The 24,040-nt window shown below is 28.8% G+C and overlaps 2 protein-coding genes across 3 annotated transcripts in view; one reads left to right on the top strand and one right to left on the bottom strand.

Annotated features, from left to right (window-relative positions):
- Positions 1-16,501, bottom strand: part of FBXO11 (F-box protein 11) — a 78,613-nt gene extending 62,112 nt beyond the window's left edge. For both annotated transcript variants that reach the window (XM_075366751.1, XM_075366753.1), the window contains exons 1-5: positions 16,332-16,501; positions 5,028-5,303; positions 2,505-2,655; positions 1,567-1,889; positions 1,068-1,292 (exon numbers count right to left, since the gene is read on the bottom strand). In XM_075366751.1, coding sequence (XP_075222866.1) covers positions 1,068-1,292; positions 1,567-1,889; positions 2,505-2,655; positions 5,028-5,303; positions 16,332-16,428 — 1,072 coding nt within the window. In that variant the 5' untranslated portion in view covers positions 16,429-16,501. The remainder of the gene's footprint in view (positions 1-1,067; positions 1,293-1,566; positions 1,890-2,504; positions 2,656-5,027; positions 5,304-16,331) is intronic.
- A 65-nt stretch (positions 16,502-16,566) lies between these two features.
- Positions 16,567-24,040, top strand: part of Sras (Ras converting CAAX endopeptidase Sras) — a 28,640-nt gene continuing 21,166 nt past the window's right edge. Inside the window, exons 1-3 of the mRNA XM_075365327.1 lie at positions 16,567-16,695; positions 20,089-20,194; positions 23,586-23,724. Coding sequence (XP_075221442.1) covers positions 16,580-16,695; positions 20,089-20,194; positions 23,586-23,724 — 361 coding nt within the window. The 5' untranslated portion in view covers positions 16,567-16,579. The remainder of the gene's footprint in view (positions 16,696-20,088; positions 20,195-23,585; positions 23,725-24,040) is intronic.

The following is a 24,040-nucleotide window of genomic DNA, read 5'->3' as shown; positions in this document are numbered from 1 at the left end:
TATTGCCTTAGTGACAATTTCCTTCCAGTACTTCTAGAATTAGCTGGAGGGATTTATTAGAGATTTAACAGCTGTAAGTCAGGATTTGAATTTAATAAGGCACTTATAACACCATTTAACAGTAATGAGTTATTTTGAGAACTAAGGAAAATTTAGAGTAATTCACCTCTGAATTACCACAGGTAAATGATGTATGCATTTATTTGTCATAAAAATTTGGCATATGTACATATTGTTAAATTTATGTTATTTAGTTAGATATAACTATAGCCCCTTTATCCCTGATGAAAGCTGATCAATAACAATTTGGTACACTTAAAGGATAGTTAAAGGCTAACAAAGGTGTTATCAATGCCAGAATATTGTAATTATTATAGAATATCAAAAACGGTAGACTTTTTCTATTGTTGTGTATTAATAGTTTGTATATATGTAGTTATTTTAACGTGAATGTATATTATGATCACAATAACTGGTTACATAATGTATAAGGTTAAGTTATATTAATACTGTTCTGTCCATGTTTGTCAAACTATTATACTAATCAACATTTGAAAATATTTATCAGGAAAAGAATTGATTATTCTGCAACAATTGGCTAAATTTTCTTCGTGAGTCTTGTTTAAGCGTATGGCAGCTGATTGTAGATTTGCAAAGCCAAACCAAATCAAAATTGATCCCACAAAAAGAAATAAAAGTTAATAAATTAGATTGTGTAATAAGATGAGTACGTTAAACAAAGAAAAACTGGAAGGAAAGATAAAAGGTGGGAGAAAGTATAAATACATTACAATTTAAACAACTGATGATCTGAAAAGAAACAGAGACTGTGAAAACAGCATGTCTTTAATAAAAAAGAAAGTACTTGTGCCAAATACTCATGGAAAATAGCAGATAATTTCATATAAATTACTATATCGTACGTGGTCACAACTACATAAACTTCACACAATAAAGGTTTATAATTAACATATATCACATTATAAAAAATATAAATTAGAAGTTTTAAACGATAATTTAGCTTCATAGTAAAATCAAACATTGATTCTGAAATGCATTAATCTTACCGACAGAAGAACTTCGTATAATGCAATGATCAATAGTGGGACTACAATTTTCTCCAACTTCAAGACAGTAATGTTTATGATGAGAAACTGTCGATGTTACATCAGGTGAAAACTTCAATGTAAGGTGACCAGCGTATGCTTGTTTTGCTCCCTCAACAAACATTAAAGTTGATTCAAGCTCTCTTTCAAGAATAACAGACTCTGCTACATTTCCAGGAGCAGCTCCTATGAACACAAAATTAATTGACGAATAATCAGTTTAGCACCTTTTCTTAAATAAAATCGATAATTTTCATATTTATATAAGAAGAACTTGACTGAACCAAAAGATATAATCAATAAGACTGAATATATTCAATTATGACTGAACCAAAACTATAATCAAAATTGTCAAACATATGATAATAACCACGGAAGACTAAAATCTATTTTTATTTTCTTGAAGTAACAGTTTTAATTAATAAATGAAACTTTATTTTTTCTATTTAAAAATAATTACCTATAAATGCAATGTCAGAATCTATAACAAGGAATTCGCCGTGGTAAGTCCCACTGTGTAGAAAGATGAGGGGTCCGCCCGGTGGAATGTTATCATCAACATAGTCTAGAGCTGCTTGGATTGTATTAAAATGAGGCAAACGCCTCCCATTATTACTTTGTTGATAACCGCGACGTACATGTACTCCCCTGTAAAGATGTCTAAAACTCTCTTTCCATGGGTTGGCGTATTCACATTCATCAGGTGGGATGAATTCAAAGCGACATGGTTCTCGGTTAAATAACGGAAGGTCATATTCATAGACGTTATGGTATAAATTTTTCCTGAAAATACAAAGAAGTCTGTTTAAAGCAAATTTTAAAATCAACTACGAATGTACATGTAAAATTATTAAAAAGGTACAGTTAACAACATTTTCTACTAATAACACAAAAAAATTAATACAATGCTTTAAAAATACCAGAGAACACAACTGATGTAAAACCTCACAGTAAATTAGTCAAAGTATAACAAATTACCAGACAGAACATATGTTTCACTTAATATATGAACTAAAAAAAAAATCAAATACATACAATAATTGTCAATAAATAAATAAATAAATATATATATATATATATATTAAATGACATTTAAACCACCAAAACACAGTAAATAGATAACTTAAACTTACCATATTTGACAGTAATGACAGAACAAAGGAAAATTCAACATTTTAAATAATACATCATTCCAGAACTGGACAGCAGAATAATAATTCATAATGTAAAAGAAATTACACAGTTTCATAGCTTTAAATTTAACTTTGAAAAAAAATCAACATTTATTGTTAAAGACCATTTTTCATCTCGCTAATTATTATCCATACTATTCAATTACAAGAATACAATGCGTATTTTTTAAACCAGTCTGTTTAAACATAATAAATAAATTATTACCAGAGTTCATTGTCATTAGCTATGCCATTAAACCGCTTGCAAACTTGACTGAGACGACACAGATCTTGTTCCAGTAAATAGCTGAATATTGTGAGCAAAACCTCATCTGGCAATTCATATTGAAGATAATGTGCAGCAGGAGTAGAACAACCTGTAATAATAAATGTAACGTATTTCACAATGAAATATATAACACTAAATCTGTGAAATATTTGCACTCAACAGAATTAAAGTGATATAATAATCCGCTAATATGCTCGTTTTTATTTAAGTACACACTTTTTATAAATATTACTTTTATTGTCAATTATTAAAAAACATCAACTACATTTTCAAGTGAGCATGATCTGGGCGCTACTTGATATGACATATTTTCCTGTCTTTAGAATAAATTATCTTGCTACTCATAAAATTATTAAGAAATAATAAGAAAAAATTTAATATGAAAGAATTGCATAAATCAATCTCAATCAGTTAAAATTAACTGAATACTCTGCTAAAAATACTACACTCTATGCATGCAATTGGTAATAAGAGATTTATCAACAATCTCATTTTAAGTAACTAGAGTTCTGGTAGCAGAATTAATTTCAGTGAAACTACTACAACCATGTTTAGTACCCATCTAAAATAAATTTTTAAATTCATTAATCCTAGAACTTAAGACTGGTTTCATTAAAACCCAGTAACTGCAAGCCTTAAAAAAAATTCTGAATAACACTGAATAATGCATTATAATTATAAATCAGTTGTTTAGAAAATACTGAATTTTAAGACAAAATTAAAAAAAATTACCTTAATGTTTAATCATCTCCTTTTTTAATTTGTTAATTTTTTTTTATAAAACAAATTCTAATTAAAGATAAACAATACATAAAGAGTAATAACTTTTTCTTCATTTTATTATTTACAGTTATATTTTTGTTCCTTTTATTTTTTTTGCCGACAAAAATTATTAAAATTCATTCAATTCACATTTTTACTCTAAAAAATTATAGACAGAATAATAATTAAATATCTGCTACCAAAATTGTTTAAAAGCAGTTTTACTAGTAATACATTAAATATCTATTACTCATTTGGTATCCTGTAAAACTAAACAGGACAATATCAAGAATGCTTACAAACAATTATTTGGGTAATTTTTTTTTTTAATTTTTAAACTCAAAACAATAAAAATGTAACCTTTAACTCAGTCAGCCTGTACCATAAAAATGAAAAAAGCAACAGAGATTAGCAATAAAATCATGAACATTTCAACTGTTTTTGTAACAAAAACCAATATTAAAATTATTTCAAAATACCTCTCAACTGTGACCCTAAACTGATAAGAAATGTTAGCTTCAATGGTCTAAAAAACAAAGGCCAACAATATAACCAATTCTTTTATCGAGAAATACTTCTTCTAATGTAAGGATAGTTTTTACAAAAACACAATTTAATACTGATCATAAAAATTTCTTAAAAGCTAAATTTCTATTGTTAACTAATCATTATCATCAGTAGATCCTGGAAAATTATTACGTAAAACAATAAATAAGTAAAATGAGTAATAAATAATAATTAATTAAAATAAAATTATAATAATAAAAATTATTTTTATTATTTGTTAAATTTAACAAATAATCAATATATTTTGAATGAATACTAAACAAGTAATTTTCTGCCAGTGTTAGTAGAATAAGAATAAAAACAACTACTGACAAACTTAAATGTTGGGATTGCCAAAAATGAAACTTCTTACTTTTTAGATGAATTCTATAAAAACTAGCAGAAATACAGATACTGTAAGTTACTGTTTATCTCTTAATTAGTTATAAACAATCATTTTTTACTTCTCTTTTTATAAACACAAATTCCTAAGAATCTACTGATGGTGACTGTTTACAAATCGAAATGACATCTGGCTTTAATTATTATGTAACCTTTCTCTTAACAGTTTTTGAAGGCTTTCTTATTTCCCAATTTATCATTATTATAAGCATTCTCAAGTAGTCTACCTAAAAATTATTTTATAATTTTTATTTAAGCTTATTTACATGAAATGAAATATGTAATGAGAATTACACTACCATTAGTATTCACTTAAATTCATTATAGTAAAGGAAACATCAATCATCATATTGAGTATACGATCAGATACATTTCACTTTCCCCTTTTCCATCGTTTTTCATTAATTACTACTCCTTAACTAATAATAATTTAAATACTTTTCATTATAATTATAACTGAGAATGTAATTATCATCAAATGTCTCTCTTCATTTGACAAGTTCTCTTTTATTATTCAATTAGATGGTCTGTTTATCAACATTGATAAATATACAAAAGCCATAAAAAATAGATAAACATATTCATATAAACATAAAAATACTGGTACAAATAATGTCTGCTGGTGTACAATGAACTGCAAGTTAAAAACGTATAACAAAATATTAAAAGTGTATTAAGTTTACTTTCAAAGTTCCTTTATAATAAAACTAAAAACAAACATAAAAATTTTTTCAATATAAAATAACTTACTTTCATTAGACACTGAACATGTCCGCCGAGGACGTTTTCTTGCAGGGAGCATAGAGTGGTACGAGTGAGGTGTGCCATGGGCTTGGGAGCTTGTTGAAGGTATACTAGAATCGTGATGAGGTGGTGATTTTCTACGAAGGTCGTATGGTGGATGATGACAAGGTGTAGGGGGTGTACTACCGGCAGGAACTCCTGTCAGACTGGAGGCAGCAGCGGCCGCAGCAGCAATTGCGTTTGGGTTTGGAACTGGAGGACAAGGAGGTTCACATGGTTCAGCTGCAACAAAAGAAAGACAAATTTTGGTACCAACAATTCAAACGATTGTAAAAATAAATAAAATACTAAATCTAAGGTTTACTAATCTAAGTAGCTATATATATTTTTTAAATAAATTTCACAATTTCCTTTTCTGTATGATTAAAAAAACCTGTTAACTCACAAGAGGTAATAATATAAAATTTAAGTACATCAATGATATGTCTCACATACAACTACTTACAAAATAAACGAGATCAAAATCATAGACCTCAATAACAGGCAAACATGTTAGATGAAGAAAAAACTAAAACAATTAGTTCCTGGACATTAAGTCATCTTAACAATTAATAAATTCAAAATATTCGCCATCAAAAATCTATTAATAGTCTTTATATTATATATTTACTAAAAGAAAACGTTCACTAAGTGAAATCAGTAAGAGAAATTATACAAACTGCTAGAATAAATTTACTTCATATAGTACACAATAATAGATGTTTAGAATTATTTTATAACTGGAGGAATCAAGTATACTAACTTAGATAACTTCAGTATAATAATCAGTAATATTTATGGTATTTAGAGTAACTATTAATAATAATTTTTAATTGTGTGAATTTAAACTTCATACTCCTTTTGACTGATGTAAGGAAACTTGCAATCACACCAATAAATTCAATTTGTAATAAAAATGCTTTAAGAGATAATTCTGCAGATTTACATGGAAATATTCTGTAAAAATTTAGCAAAATATGAAAATAAGTTTGACTTAATTAGCTTTAAAATAAACTGTGACAATCTCAAAATAAAGCAAACAAGGAAATACTTTCCTGTTTCATTTCATGTTATTTCCTTGATAACATGATATGTAACGGTACTGTAAACAGGCAATGCTAGTGACATTTTCAGGTGTAATAACTGACCAAACCTAGCTTGGAATGTCTATGTCGATTACACTAGAAATAAAATAAACTTGTAAGAATATGGAACTATGAAACTGTGTGGAATGTTTTGAAGAACTACAACAAATATAATTTTTTTATTTATAAAGCAATAATTAATTATAGACTGACTGGATTTTAAAACAAATTTGGAGTCACAATTATGACAAAAAGATTAGGAAGTCACAAGTACAAAAAAATATTTTTAATAATACACAAAACACACACACATGCACACAGAGAGAGAGAGAAAAAAAAAGAGGGTAATACAAGACAGATTCAAAAAGTCCCCAGAATTGCCTCATACAGTTTACAGTAGCAAACATAATAATGAAACTTGTTTTTATGTCAGCAGCACTCATGTCATAGAACAGCTGTAATCATCACATGTTTCCAGTCTTGCATACTTAATCTGTTTATTTTGGATCATGCATGTTGCATTGAAAAATGTCGGCAATTGAACAGAATATCAAATTGCATGAATATCAAATTTTGTGTTCTACATATTCATATAAACATAGTACAAATTCATATAAACATAGGTCAGAAAACGATTTGTTAGAGAGTTGTAGCTTGCAAAACATTTAGCCCTGCTTTCTGCTCCCTCTATGAATTAAACCATACTTTTCAATATGGTTTAATTTTTTACCTCAAGAATTTTCTTGGAGTACAAATCAAGGGGCAAATTTGGTATTTTCTAATGGGCTTTAATCTAAGAAATCGAATAAAAGTGGTCCCAAACCTGTACCATCATATAAGTCACTTAGGGCTTAAGAAAAACAGGGTAAAACATGAAAAATCTTTGTTGGAAAATGCAATTTGTAGGTTTGAAAAAAAAATAACTTTGTTAATTTACAAATAAACAATAAGAATTTTAGTAATTGTAGAAAATTTGAGAAAATTGTTGTAAATAACATCTATTAAAATTAAACACATATTTGAAAAGTTCATCCTTAATTAGAAACAAAACACAAACTGAATTGGAAAAGTTTTTCTGAACTAGTCTCTAGTTCAGAAAAACGTTTTATTAACAATCCAATTATTCAGGGACTCTTATCCCTGATAATTTATTTGAAATAGTTCTCTTGGGAAGCCACACAACGCTTCAAACAGTTTTCCCACTCTTCATAGCAGTGTTGGAACTCAGAAAACGGAATAACATACAGATGGTTGGTTACATTTAAAAAAATATTTTCTACTGTTCCAAAATGGTGTCCTTTGAGGTGTTTTTTTTAAGTCAGAAACACGAAAAAGTCTCAAGTCACGTGAATAAGGTAGTTGAGGAACTACAGGAATGTTTTTCTTTGCAAAAAACTAATTAATTGAGAATGCAGTGTAACAAGGTGCATTGTCATGATGCAGCATCCACTTGTCTTTGATGGCTAGTCTCACATGGGTAACTCTTTTCCACAGTCTTTCAAGAACTTTTCGGTAAACATATCTGTAGGCAAAAACAACTTATGGACAAGGTCATTAATATCGAAGAAACAAATTAGCAAGGCTTTGATTTGTGCATTTTTGCTTTTTTGGGATGTGGTGAATTTAAAGTGTGTCACTCCTTCCTCTAGCTCCAGGTCGTACTCAAATATACAAGATTCATCACCAGTAATAACTTTTTTAGAAAATAAGGATCAGTTTCAATTCGCCCAAGAAGATCGTGGCACACTTCCACCCTGTTGTTTCTCTGTTCAAGAGCGAGGTTTTTTGGAACCAATTTGCATAACTTTTTTCATGTCCAATTCGTTTGTCAAAATTTGATGGACTATGGTGTTTAAAATTCAATTGTTCTGCAATTATTCTGACAGTTAATCACCGGTCGTGCCATATCAAGTCTGTGATTCACTCAAAACTATCGCCACTTTTTGACGTTAACAGTCTTCCAGAGCATGGATTGTTTACAACTGATTCTCGGTCATCTGAAAATGCTTTAAACCACCTAAAAACTTGAGCTCATATGATTTTAAACGGAACAATTTTCATCATTGTTTGAACAACATAATCTAAATGAAAACTTATCAATAACAGAAAAAATTAATAAAAAATAAAAATCACGTACTTTTCGGTTTTTCTAAAACTTACTAAATATTAAAATGGTTACTTGATAAAACTGCAAACATTTCTCCAAAGCAGTTACTCAATGTGGCCACCATTATGTTCAATGCATAGTTCAGCTCGGTGAATCCAGGTTAGCTGGGCACGTCTAATAGCATCAGTATTATTCCTAAAATAGTAACTTTTACTATATGATGTCTCAGTTATTGTTGTGTGCCAATACAAAAATTTTACTGGTCCCTTTCAATAAATCCATTGCTTACTAAATGTGTTAATGATTCATCACATCATGACAGTAGTGATTAGGTGTGAAACCACTACATCTGTAATTGGAATATCTCCCAAGAGTTCCATCAGATTTGTTTGCAAAACATACAAGTGCTGCCCTCCATTGAGCTTGAAAAAGTATTGGAAATGACTTTTAGCAGTCTTGTGGAAATTTTCTTCTGCCCAATCGCGAGTGTTTCAATCATTTAAAATGCAATTTCTCATAAAACAGGATTCATCAATAATTAAAACATTCCTTAGGAATGATACTTTGGGATGATGTTCACATTTTCTAATTAAATATTGACAGAATTTCATTCATTTATCAAAATCAGCTGGTAATAACTCTTTTACATGCATTGTAAGGATTGGATGTAACTTCTTTCTCCTGTAACATTTGCCATATACTTGAAGATGGGAGATGATTGTACCGCATTCAATATTGCTTCTTCAGTGTTGGCAATTCTCACACAAAACATTAACAACCTGCATCAAATTGTTGTGGTTTAAGTGTACCTGTTTCTTGAACTCACCCCTTCAAAGCCTCAAATATTTTACAATCCGGTACTCTTTGATTATGATAACTTTCCCAGTATTCACACAGAGCAGCCAATCCATTTTTATTAACTTTACCATAAATTAACAATATGTCTGTCAACTCTCAAATAAAAACAAATTTGTAGAATCATTTACTATGAATGACTGACCGAACAATAAGAGGAATAACACCATTCAAATGCTAAACACTAAATTAATTGTTGATCAATTGTTATTGCGAACTTATGAATAAATAAAAATTTTTTATGTTTTCAAAGAATGACTTTCATATTTAATTTTATACTTTTTAGCAGTTTTATGTTAATTGTTCTGTTTAAAAATGTATCACTTTTCTGATCTAGTTTGCGTGTTTTGTTTCTAATTAAAGTTGAAGTTCTCAAATTTGTATTTAATTTTAATAGATGTTATTTACATCAATTTTCAAAGAATTAAATTCTGGTTATTTTATTCCAAAACTAAAAAAAAGTATTTTCCAACACCACCTTTCCATGTTTTACCTGTTTTTCTTAAAGCCTAAGCAAGATAAGGATCTGGGACTATTTTTATTCAATTTCTTACATTAAAAACCATAAGAAAGCACCAAATTTACCACGTGATTTGTATCCTAAGAATTTTGTATGGTTTAATTTTACAGAGAAAGGAGAAAGCACGGCTAAATGATTTGTGAGCGGAAACTGGCTACAAACTGTTTTCTCTGACTCATATTTACATAAATTTTTTTTCTTATTTTCAGCTATAGAATCATCTCCCAAGAGATTGCCATGCAATTTGGAATCATTAAGTATGTGTGTGTGTGTGTGTATAAAATTATTTTTATTTACAGTTACATTGTTTCTAGATTACAATACTAAGTTTTGTAATTACAGACAATGCTAGTTGTCTTGTATTAAGTATATAAAATTCATATCAACTATATATACAAACAAATAAAAACTAGTACTATTTATAGTATACTCCAAATACAGAAACTTAACATACACATCCAACTTTGTTGTTTACATTAGGGCATCTTGGTAAGTAAAACATAATTTCCCATTAAATGTAACCACAAAATTCTGAATAATATCTACACCCTTTCCTCTTAAACTGTTTCAATTTAAATGTTGCATTGATTAACCCTTATTTACCATCAAAAGCCAAGAATGGTCATATCTAACAATACATACAGCAATTTTTTTTTTTGTGAGTCAACAACCAGAAAGATTAAGAAAAAAATTACTTCAACTGTAAAGAAAGGAAGAAAAGTCTTGAGGAACACTAGAAGGGATGACACAACCATAATTTATACGAACAATTTTTATGACCAACATTGTACAAAGATAAAGGAGAATTAAAACATATTTAGAATAAATGAGTAATCATCAGATATTAATATTTAAGTGTTTCATATATATATATATATATATATATATATATATATACACACTGTGTGCATTCATCAACTTCATGTTTGTTTATTATTGGCTAAGATGTATACTAAAGATGCATAATATACACAATCAAGGAAATGTGATTACAAAGCAGTTATCTAAGGTGTATATAATGGAGCAATCACATGACAGTGGCACTGCTTTACAATTGCATCTCATGCTCATTATTTCCGCAGCAGTGCAGTATCTACAAGTGGAAAGTTCCCAGCCTCACACAGAGAATGCATTAGTCCGCTTGATTTCTTGACAGTGTTGCATGAGTCCATTCTTCATTAGTTTCCTATAAGAGTTTCAAGTCGCTGCATCACTTAGTATAGTATTTACAGTCTGACAAAGTGGATTATTAGGGTGTTTTCTGAAAATTCGTCCTGCGATTAAATACATTTTTCTGTAAGGTTTATGTGCAAAGGAAATTAAAGAAGAGCTTGATATGACATTGGAAGATTAGAAGAGTGACAGTGAACAAGTTAGCAGACTCTGTAGGCATGTCAACAGAATGTATGTGTAATATTTTGCAGCAATATTTGGGACCTAACAAAGTATGCACTGGATGGGTGCCACTTTTGCTCACACCCAACAAAAAACATTTCTGCGCAATCCAGAAGAATTTTTACGTCGATTTGATGCAGGTGATGAAGCTTGGGAGTGGGCACTTCCCACATCACACAGATAAGCAATAAATATAAATGAGCTTTTTGACAAGTATGTGTTGAATAACTATCTTCTATCTATCAACAAAGTCACTTTCTATTCACTAAGTAATCCAACTACATTATAGATTACTGCCTATCTAAAACAATTCTACTACTACTGCCCATTTAATGCTACTCTTTGTTAACATTTTTCTAAAATTTGTTATTTTAGTTTACTCTACACTACTATTCACTATTTTCTTAATTTGGATTATTAAATGAATCTAAAAATATATACCGGGTGATAATTTAAAAAGTTACCACATTTATTATTCAACATCTATCAATCCCATAGTATTTCTGTTCACAGGCAAGTATACCACTCTTGGGGGGAACCTTTTTAAAATTATTTTCAAAGGAGTGGAACCTACCCTCTCCGCTACACCTATCCCAACTCAAAAATCTTAAATGGCAATGATAACAACATTTAATTACATTAATTGAAAAGAAAATAAACTCCACCCGCCCCTTTGCTCATTAGGTACGAACTCATCAACGATTATTTAAATTAAGTCAAATTACATAGAGCCAAAGGCCATGGAGAAATTAGCAAGTGACATTTGTATCTGTGGTGATGACAGTTTTACACAAAATTTTTAAATATTTTTAATTGAAAAATGTTTTTATTGAAGAATTCCTTATCCTTCTGAATCATAAGTAAGTTAGATAGGTAGGTTTAGGATTACAATATTTAAAGTTAACTAACTCTTGACTCATCCACTCTATACTGAGTCACTAGAGGATGGATGGGGGAAATATTTATTAGTATTTTTTGTTTTGTTTTACAAATTTAATCAATTTGATTTTTCTTCTCTAACAGTTAATGCTACTGATGAAGTAACAGTGCAATTGCTCTGAAAAATTATTGCAAAAATAAAATTCCACGTATTTATAGAACTTCTCTAATTTGTTAATATAAGAAACTAAAATAAAATTATCATTTCTACTAGAATCATACCAGATTTTAATTCTTATAATGGTGGTTATAATTCCATTTGGATAATTTCAGGTAAATATGGGTAGGTTTTTTATTTAAAATTGATTAAGTTATATAAATCAGCAGCAAGTAAGCGAGAATAACTGTTGATCTCATAATTAAATCTTACTTATATTAAGATTGTTAAATATTTTAAAATTCTCACTGAATAGCAGGATCAATACAGTTATTTTAATGTTGTACACACAATCTTAAAGTTTCATCACATTTTAAGTTTCTGTCAACTCACATCTAGGATATTTGCAAAACAAAATCGGTCATTAAAAATAATGAAAAAAACATTACTGAAGATTGGCTTCCTGAATTACATTAACCAGATCTTTAATGAACATTTAACAAAGATCTTTACAAATTAAAAAATAAAAATAAACTACTCGCTGAAACAAAATCTCAATAATGTGAAAGTGTTGCAAAAATAATATCTTCTAGTGAAAAATATGGTGCAGTATTAAATGTGATAAGTAAACATATGCAATAATTAGGGGCTCATCAAATTGTAATCGGAAAACCAAATAGATTAAACAGTTAAAAACTGAAAGACTATTTATGTAGGTGATTATAGAACTGAAACGACGTGTGGTTCATTGAAGTAGTTAAAAGAACTGGCTCTATGGTTCACCATTTACCTATTCTGAATACATATCAAATTAATTTGGCAATGTCAATTTTCTACATACTATATATATGACTTTCTTCATCATACAACCACTGCAATGTTACTTAACTGAAACTGTTCTGACATCAGTAAACAAAACCTCAGTTGTGTTTGAAATTTAATATGATTAATTTTAAAATTTATTAATTTTATGCTAATACTGAAATCATCAGCAAAAAATTGTAACAAAAATTTTGACTGGTTTATTAACTATAATATTAAAATATACAAAATTGTAAAAATATTTGTTTTAATCATATTTAAAAGTGAGAAACCAGATTCATTACCTGTCAGAAAATCTGCATCTCTAAGTAAAATTAAACCAAGAGTAAGTATTTCACCACAAAATTATACAATTATTATCCATTAAATGTACTAAGTAGATTATATTCTAAAACTGAAACCAAGTAAATGTATAGTAACAATTGAGATTTACCAAATAAAATAAAGGGGAAATAGCTTTTCATAAGCAAATAAAGTATCACAAATAGAACAACCTTAAATAACTAGTATCAAGCTAATACAACATACTCACTTATATATTAACTTTTTAATTTTGAACATTATTACAAAAAACTAACCATATTCACTTAACATCATAATTTTAATGCACGTCTCAAAATATCCGATAAAAAAAAAATAAGCCAAATCTCAATAACTTGAAGGTTTTTTTCTATAAGTGGTTTTCTATTTCTTGAATTGCTTTTAATGATTAAATTGTAATAAATAATGTATGGAGAATTCTGCAACAGGCAAGTCATATTTATTTCAATCTAATAGTTTTTATATAATAAAAAAATCAATAAATAATACTTTCTCAGTTCCCTATCATCAAGATTAAAAGCACAAAATTACCTTTGTTTTAATATTATTAAATTAAAAGAATTAATATATTTATAACTGTTACGTAGCATATAATGTCACTAGGTCTTCCAAAATTACTTTGGGTTAATATCTACTATGGACTTAGGTTAGAAATAAAAATCGAATATATAAAAATTTTGAATAATAAAAATTGAAATAAAAATAATCATATTTAAAATATTTAGATGTTGATTTGAATTCATATATACTTCTACTCATTTATAGTTATTAGAAAACTAATAAGTATTATGAACCAGCCATTAACATTATAGTAAAATTCCATTTATATATAAAAATATACTCCAACTTTTTTTTTTAATTATGAATAATTAAGCTAACTCCAGGAAAATAACTTGCATATTACAACCAAATCTTTAGTGCAATGAAAATAAAATCACTCTCCCAAGTTTACATAAAAAGATAATTACCCAAACCTTGGGATTAATCACTATAGTAAACCTTTCTATCTTAAAAAGGAAATGAAACTCTTTTAGTATATAATTAAATAATAAATTTGAGCTATTTTGTTAAAGTGTGTTGAGATCATGATTTTTACATGTGATTTGTAAAATATGCTTGATTCTTTCTTTAAATGTATGTTCTGATTCCATGAGGTCATTTTCAAATTGGATCAGTTTGTATAGTGCTCGTATAAATTGCCTATATCTGTCACATATTCATTTATAGATACAAGAAACAAATGCAGACACTGCATGCAACATAATTAATTTCTATAAATCATCTCATGGAAATAGTAACATACAGATGTTAACTACAATCATTTAAAAAAAAAACAAAATAAAACATCACAACATATTTGAACAATACAACTGTAAACATTAAAATTGACAAAAAGTACATATTAAAGCACAAACCCATTACAAAATATATAATTATGTTGATTACATACTAAAAGTTTTAAAATATTAGATAGGTGCTGTTAACTACAGCACTTACAGTTACTACACTGAAAAAGTTAATATTTATTAATTCTTAAAGGCATTTATTAATAATGAAAGGTCCTTTGGAAGATGTTCCATTAACTTGAAAGCAAGTTGTTTATAACTATAAAGTTACAATGTGTGAAGAAAATACATTATATGTTGATATATTTAAATCTAATAATTTGTCAAACTATTATGAAGTAAGAAAGATAAACGAATGAAAACCAGCAAGCAATAGAAAAATGATGTGGTTATATGTTAAATTTGTGTAGATTTAACATTAAACTATGATTCCTAAGCCTATCATTTAAATTTTAAAAAAAATTTGATAATTGCGAATTACATCAAATTATGATTGTTTACAGATTGCATATGACTGATATTTTTGACAATAAAATAGTCTAGTCCCACAATAATTTTACTAAGTTACAAACAAAGGATAGCAAATAAAAATACTTTCTTAATATGATTAAGTTTATGAAGATAAAATAGACAATTTTAGTTAAATCTTCCGTATACTAAAAAAGATAAAGATGTAGTCAGAATTATGCGAATCTACAATAAATATATCCTCAAAATGACAATTTACTCAAGAGACTATATTTCATTAAATAATCTAAGTATGCAACAGATCAATAATTGTCAATATAAATTTACTGATAAACCAATGTTTACTTTATTTAAATACTGTGTTCCAATAGTTCTTTATTTTAAAATAACACTGTTAATTATAATCAGCTGAAAATTAGATTCCAATATTTCTATTCAAAAAGTAGGCTTTTACTCTGATTCATTATTTGTACCACCAGTACCAAGATAAGGCTGACACAGATGTCATTTTCCAAGAAAGGATTTGTTTTCTGAAATTCAGTTAATTATTATGGCAAGAAAAGATGGGGTGTATTAATAATCAGGTTTAAATTAATAAGCACATAAAAACTGTCTACATGCAACTAATCAGCAATCAAAAAATATGTTTACTGCAGTAAAACGTTAATTTAATTAAATAATCATTTAAAAATTAATTGACAACCAAATTATAAATTAAATTAATGTCTGAAAAAGAATAGTTAAAATTTAACTTTTTGGCAAAATTTAGTGTATTAGCAAAATACATCATGAGATTAAATAAAATATTTGAACAAATATTAAAATAAAGACGATTAAGATTGGTTATTTGAAATAATAAATTGTGTGTTAAAAAATGTCATTTTTGACTCCCTATCCATTACTTAAGGGCTTCATCAATTCAATGTTTGTGTTAATATAATATGCACGGCCAATTTTATTTGAACTTAAACTACGTTATTTACAAATTTTAAATAAAACATTCCAAAGAATAAGTACATGTCTGGAAGTTTTGGCCTAGACCCCATTGTCAAATTGATGTGATGTTGGCCTTAGGGTATGTTTTTGTTCACAGCTTAAGCTTAATATGGTAGTATTATTTCATTATACACTAACAACATAAATTAATGTGAATCAAAGAATTTATTTCTATTAAATCTAAAATTATAACAAACTACAATAAGTATAACAATTTAGGGTTGTCAATACACGGGGGCAGGAAGACATTAATAGTCTGTGTAGCCAGGACGAGTCCATGGCTCAGAGAATCTATATTGAATAGGCTAGAAAATACTGACCAGAACTTGTTCGAGACGGTAGCGGAATTCTGTTAGCACCTTTTCTTCGTGATCTCCTCACACATGAACGTGCCGAAGTAAACGAAGCACTAGGCATTTTAATAATTACTACAAAATTCCTTACTAAAATTCCTAAACAAAGACGACAGCTCCATCAACCCAAGCAGCCATTTTCTCATTCAGTAGTCGGAAGCTCGACTCCCCAATGAAAAGCATTCCCAGGATCACGTGACATTAGTAATGACAGTATGGCAGAGGATCTGCAACAGTATTATTTTTCTTGTATTCCTTCAGTTACAGCATGTTTCATTCTGTCAGTCGTGTACGTTTCTAGTTTATACGTATGGAATTCACCTCATAACAGGTATACATATCGTGCTTCCTTAGCATATAATATTAATTGTAACGATATTAAAAATTATTTTCTGACATTGCAATGTTACCAACATATTTTTCAATTTTTTGCTCTAACCTCTATTGGAAAGATGTAAATAAAGATAATTTATCGCTAAAACTGCCAAGTTCTGTTTATTTTTCTTATTATCTTTAACACAGATTATTTTTTGGAGATGATTTTGTTCGATTCAGTGATTTTATGTAATTCTGTTATGCATTGAATTGGACCTGCCGGGTCGAAATAGTTTAAACGGGATCATTGATGTAATTTTCTAACAATAAAATAAAAATAAAAAAGTTACAGGACTTGAGATGCTGACTGAAAATTCATTAAAGCCGATATCCTAAATGATTTTTTCGTATTCTTATGTAGGCGATTGTAAAAAAATAATAAAATTTTAAGTATGAAATTATTACTTGATGAATATTTAAACAGTTTTCAAAGTTATTGATGTTTTTATTTAACAGTTTTTAGTGTCACAAACTATAGTAATAAATTAAATACCGGTAACTGTTTCAGAGGGGTACTTAGTTGAATTCGTGTTCATATTAATCTGTAAATTTTTTATGTATGTTGCCTAAGTAATGTGATTCATGAATGCTATTTTGTTAGTGTACATTTAAGTTATGACTTTTTGGCAATGATTATAAATTTAAAAATTATTATTATTCATTAATAATCAGAACTACACATTTAAGATGTTAAAGAAACTATTTGCTGACATTTTCACAATAATAGTAATAATGATAGGAATGAATTAGACTGGAGTCAAAACTTTTTCTGATATGCTCCCTTTCATTTAAAAAAATTATAGCCTTGCTACATTATTTTCTTGAACTTTTGCGAATAAGAAATTGTGAAAAGGTAGTGTTAAATTTTTGTTGTTGCTGCTGCTCTCTTGCTGAGTATGGTATTAAGTTCATACTTCAGTATTTATATAAGATTACGTGGAGGTTTTTCTGTTAGCAACATATTAATTGTATATGTTTTTCAAAAATTTAATGTATTTGTAGGTATATCATTTTATTTAAGTAAGCTAGTTTAGTTTTGCAAATAGTTTAATGTGAAGCATTTTTGCCCTTCGAAGATTTGAAAATAACATAGGTTTCATATTTTTATTTCTCTTACCATCTTTCTAAAATACCAGTACGCTTTCTGCTTTTGGTGTTGAGTTGTTACTACCGAGGGAAAGATCATATGATGAAAAGATGTTATGGAAAGATATTTCCAGTTATTTAGAAAGTTGTGATTTTTGTTATTTTAGAAAAGTATAATTTTTTTGTATTTTTCTGAATTTCTGCAGCTGGTTGGTGGTATTCTTTGCTGGCCAACTTTGTTCATTTCTCTTTTCATCTCACCCTTCATGCATTGATTTTCATCTTGGATCTTTATCATCTGATCCTAAGTTCTTTTATCATTCCCATTTGATCTCTTTCAACAAGCACAGTGACTCTGCCAGGGATTCTATTAGGCGTGACTTGTACCACATGTTTAAAAATATGGAACTAGTAGTTATTTATTTGTCAATTTTTTTACCAGAACAGTATTGGAAAATGAAAACTATTAACCACATTATTGTATTCTATAACAGGAGACTTGCAGCAGGTTGGTCAAAATATACAATGAGGATCCCAGTCACCTGTCAGTAAGATATGCTGAGACGTGTCAGTGATAAAAGTCAAAAACATTATTTTAAAACAGAAATTTTTAGAAAGATAGAACTAAGAATATTTGTATCAGTGAAAAGCAAGTGTCCAGAGAATTAAAATGGTGTACTGTATGAGAGTGACTTACAGCTTAACTGTGGTCTAGGACAAACAACCCTACCCAATGAATTGCTGTAAGGATCACTCCAAGCAGTGGGTGCATAACTAACCTCAAATCCCATTTGGTAATAGTTCATTTCGAGAATAGGATCAGTATATTACTGATTGTAGCTTTGCACTGATTTAATTTATTTTTCCACATTAAAACTGCATTTTCTGCAAAAACTAAAAGGTCTTCTGAAAACAGGCTCTGCCTTCCCAAACCCTCTTCAACAGATCCCTAGAATTGTATGGTGAGTGGAAGTATTCTACTGAACTAAATTCTTTAATTTTACTTGTGTTAAAAAGTTGAATAAAAGTCTGAGTAGTCAGTTTGATAATTTAAATTAAACAATTAACGTACTACACAGGAATGGGAAAAACATCAAACCAGTCCAATGGCTGCCAAATAAAATAATTGTTGATGTGAGAGTTAATTTGATCTTTCCAGTGATGCCATCAGGTGTTATACATAGCCTAGACAGTACTATAAGGGAATAGATTGAACAATAAATAGTTAAAAAGTAAGTTACTGTTTCCTTTTCTCTTTTAGAATCACGTGTTACCTGCAAATAATTTGTGCATATGCCAAATCTAAGAATTGTTCTCAAGTTAACTATTCTGCTGGTCTCTGTGGCGCAGGTGGTAGTATCTCGGCCTTTCACACAGTGGTCCCGGGTTTGAATCCCGGTCAGGCATGGCATTTTTACACACACTACAAATCATTCATTTCATCCTCTGAAGCAATACCTAACGGTGGTCCTGGAGGTTAAACCAAAAAAAATAAAAAGAAAAAAGTTGACTATTCTAAGGTAATTCTACCGTTAGCTTTGTTTGTATTGCAAATAAAAGGTGGGTAATTGAGGCTGAAGGAAGTAAAATTTTTTAAAAATTTGCAATTTATAAATTAAAAATAAAACACAATTCTAGAGTATTTTATAAGGTAGGCATGGAAAATTAGTCTTCAAATGTTACCTCATTCTTTTGCTAATAAATATTGCGTCTTCCCATTATCTTCAATTTTCCATTACTCAATACAAGATTTCTGATTCTGGTATAAGGCTTTTTTTAAAGTTGCCTTTTTCGTGTTATTTATTTAAAAAATTGCATTCAACAAGAACTGAGGAGAATCTTAACTTAAAATTTCATTTCCTTCACTATCTTAAATTTAAGTTAAAAATGTTAAAGATTTATTTCCTGAGATACTCAGTTGGACAGAACAAGAATAAGAGAAAAATGAGACATCATTTTTGCTCTACTATACAGCCTTCACATAAGTATGCAGCTGCGTACATGCCATTGGTTGTTTCTTCCCGGAAGATCTGTCACTGAACCATTTTCCTTAAAGTGGAAGGTTAAGTTGTTCTTAATTCTGTTATCAATTGAAAGCCGTGAATTTTTAAATAACTTAAATCATTTTTAGTTGGTTCATCCAGCTTGTGTAAATAAGTCTGTGCTAGAAGTTGTGAGTGATAAAATTACTTTTTGTATTTATATCTACTTTTATAAAACCTAAATTATTATTATTTCTTATAATTTTTTTTAATGATTTCAGAGATCATCCATCAACTATAAAGAAACGATTTTTTAGTGTTTTTGTTATGATGTTTGTTTCACCGTTGTTTTTGTACCTGTTTACACAATGTGATAAATTTTCTGATGTAAGTAGCACCTTGTTAATTTAATAATAATTTTGTTTATTTAATATAAAACATATTTTTTTTATATAACCAAGATATAGAAAATTGATGATTATTCACAAAGGCTTTTCTTGTACATTAAGACATTTCTAAATTAAAAATTAGACATGATTAATTGCTATTATCATGTGGATGTATTTTTCTTTTGATGTGGTTGTTATGAAACTTTCTTTTTTGTGTTGATAAATGAATCTTTTTCTGATCAGCAGTACATGACACACGTAGTTCATCTCAGGAATGGGTAGATGTGCTTCTCCATCATTAAAAAAAGGAACTGCCCCAGCATTTGCTTGGATATTTCATATTTTGCATGGTAAAATCTTTTCAGAAGAACATCACAATTAATAATGAGATAAAAAATAAATGTAATTTAATTAAAATATATATTAATTATTTAAAATGTAATCACATAAAATAATTAAATTCATGAAGGTAGTAAATGTAAAAAATAATTCAGCAACCATTTTTAATTTCCACTCAAAATTATTTGAGCTTAAAATTGTGTGTAGCTTAAAATGGGATGTATAAAATTGGGGGATTTAAAAAAAATAGAATTAGTTTTATCTAATTAGTTTTATTAGAATTAGTATTATCATTTCTTTAAAATAAGATCCTTTAATTATATTTTAAATAAATTAGTAGGAAGAGTTTTTAAATGGTTCAGTAATTTATTAAAAATGGCAATGAAAGCGTAGTAAGGTCCATTCTTGTAAGTTGAAGTATTGTCTTGAGTTATACAAAAACAGTTTTGTTGTTTAGGTGTGGTAAAGTGGATATTATTTTTTTAAAGAATAGGTGGATATTCATTTTTATTCAAATAGAGAAAAAGGTAATAATCACTTGGTGCAAGATCCGAACTGTAAGGCGGATGTTCGAAAATTTCGCAATGAAATCCTTGCAGTTATGCAGTGGTTTTGTTTGCTGAGGTCGTGTATTATTGTGGAGAAACAAAATCCCATCACTTAGGTTCCCATATCTTTTGTTTTGAACGTCTAAGTTTTATAAGCGTTTCACAGTACGTATCGGTAGTAACTGTTCTTCCACATTCAAGAAATTCAATCAGCAATATCCCTTCAGCATTCCAAAAAACTGTAGCCATAGGTTTTTCATTGAACTTTCTTGCTTAAACTTTTTGGGCTTTGGGGATGATGAATGCTGCCATTACATTGATTGCTGCTTTGTCTCAATATTTGAATAAGATATCAGTGTTTCATCACTGGTCACAACATGTTTCCATAAATCATCACTTTCACTTTCATTGCGTCTCAAAAATGTTTGAGCTGCAGCAAGATGTTTTTTGTGTGTGTTTCTGTCATTTCTGGTACCCACAACTTTCTGTAAACCAGTTTTTCAGTTAAAATGTCATAAATTACTGATCGTGAAACAAAATGAGATTCAATTAATAATAAGAAAAAATAAGCCTTCTGTTTTCATGGACTTTTGCATTCACATTTTCAGTCAATTCATCTGTGATGACACTTGGACAATCACTACGTTCTTTTTCGTGAACATTTTTTCTTCCTCTACGAAACAAACGACATCACTGGTGAACTTTACCATAACACTGGGTCTGTAAACATTGACAATTTTTCTATGAATGTCAGCAGCAGATTTGTTTTTCGCCAATAGAATAACGAATTACTGATCGCACTTCACAACTCACAAGATTGTAACACTCATTTCAGCCAGATTATACGTAGCAAATAACGTGAATAATATTAACCTATTGTTGCAAACAGATGATCATTGATATAAATAAACATGCTTCACTAGTATTGTCAATTTCCAATACATCTAAAGGTGGCAAATTGAAAATGGCCCTTACTTAAAAAATACACCTCATATTTAGAATTATTAATGTTTTAAACATATGATCTTCTGTTAATGAGATAGATAGTTAAATGTGTATTATAATTAGCTTAAATTTTAGATCTATCCTGGAAAAAATAATTCTCTCACTATTTTGTTTATAACCATTTTGCAATTTTTTTTCTGATATTCATATTTCTGTGTCTCAAACTTTGTGATTTCATTATGTTGATAATTGTATAATTTACTGTCAAAAAGTCAAAATTATCTGTATGCCTTAATTGCTTGATTCCTTGCTACATATAAACTTAACCTTTCCACTTTTTTTTTTAAGAAATTTGCTTCACTTTTCATTTTAAAGTTCTGATATTCCCCCTAATGTTTTATTGTGTATTTTCTGATGACTTCTTGTGTAATATCTACCCTAAGATACAACATGAGAAGAAAATTTTTACTTTTGGATTATATATAATTAATGATTAACAACTTCATAGTCAGTACATAAAATGTTTTTGATGTAGGAAGGATGTCAATTAATATATTACATCTTATTCTTTTAGTTTTATCTTGATTTCACACGTTATTAGTTTGACAAGAATATTGAGAGAACACACTTAAAATTTTACAAATACAATTTATTTACTCTTAACAACTTACTATGTACAAAATAACTAAATTATAAATTGTAAGTACAATTCTGATTTTTACTATAAACTTTTCAATAGCTAATACAAATTAATACAGAATTAACAAAGAGATTATAACAACAAGATAACTATCACAAAATCGGCAATTAACTTTAATTAAGAAGTATTTACTTTCATTGTTTACAAAAGGAAACAAGTGTATACTTATATCAATTAATATGTCTCCTGTCACCTTAATATCTCTCCTGTTCACAAGGAATTCACCGAACCACTTCTCATTATTAACTGCAGGCAAGAACATTATACTAAAACATAAATAATAGGTTAGTGATGGACTCTGGCCATATGCTTAACTATTACTGAACACACTTCAAATGCTCTTGCTCATTATCATTGCATTTATCATACACTGTACTAAAGTTCAGTGCTCCTCAGCAGTATTTATACCTCCGGGAGTAAGCCTTGATCTACTATAACAGCAGCTGACTCGCTCTTTTGTTTATTTAAGTAACTGTCTCTCTCTGTGAAAAGTTATTTTTTGATATTTGACATGACATACATATCTACTACACATGCTTGACATGGAATGACATCATTCAACTGTTATGTATCAAATATAGGTCTACAGCATGCATCACAATATAAATCATATGTGAATAAGCAGCCATACAGACATACTAACTTATTTGTATTGTTTGTTCTGCGAATGATGGAACAAATAATTTTAAGGTGTTGTAGATTAAGAATGTTACATGATGGGTTGTTTTGGAATACATATTTAGATTCAGCATATAAAATACTATACAGAACACTTACTCCCTTTTCAGTTGCAAAATTTATGTTGACCATTGTAGTTCTTGTACTTTATGTCAATGATGTGATCTGTGGTTTTACAGCAGACAATATGGGAGTTATTGGGAATACGGTGGCAAGGATTGTTTCTTGCGTCAACGATACCATTGCTTCTAACTATGATTCTGTTTCTTGGTCCTTTAACTCTTCAGGGTCTTAGTGGCCTGTGGAGGCTTTACACAGGTAAGGTTAAATATTATATAAGTATATTGTGGCTTGCAATTCCTTTTCTGGTATTTAAATTCTTTTACTTGATTGTATGTCTCTATTTTTTTGTTACGTAGTTTGTATAACTGAGTAAGCAGGTGTGCATAAATTTTTGATTATGTAATTATCATATTTACAGAGTAAAAATTTTCAGAAACTGTAGAATTGAACATTTACTTTGTTATATGTTGGCTTATATGGGCTTGTTGGGACATAAGTCCTAATATTTATCTGGTAAGGTCATTAGGAGAAGTATTTTTTGTTAACAAACCCATTATTTTTCCTGAAGTTT

This window comes from Lycorma delicatula, chromosome 5 (assembly GCF_047948215.1).
Source record: "Lycorma delicatula isolate Av1 chromosome 5, ASM4794821v1, whole genome shotgun sequence".
NCBI classification, from domain to species: domain Eukaryota; kingdom Metazoa; phylum Arthropoda; class Insecta; order Hemiptera; family Fulgoridae; genus Lycorma; species Lycorma delicatula.
Note: the sequence above shows the minus strand (reverse complement) of the source record. Positions and strands in the feature narration are given on the sequence as shown.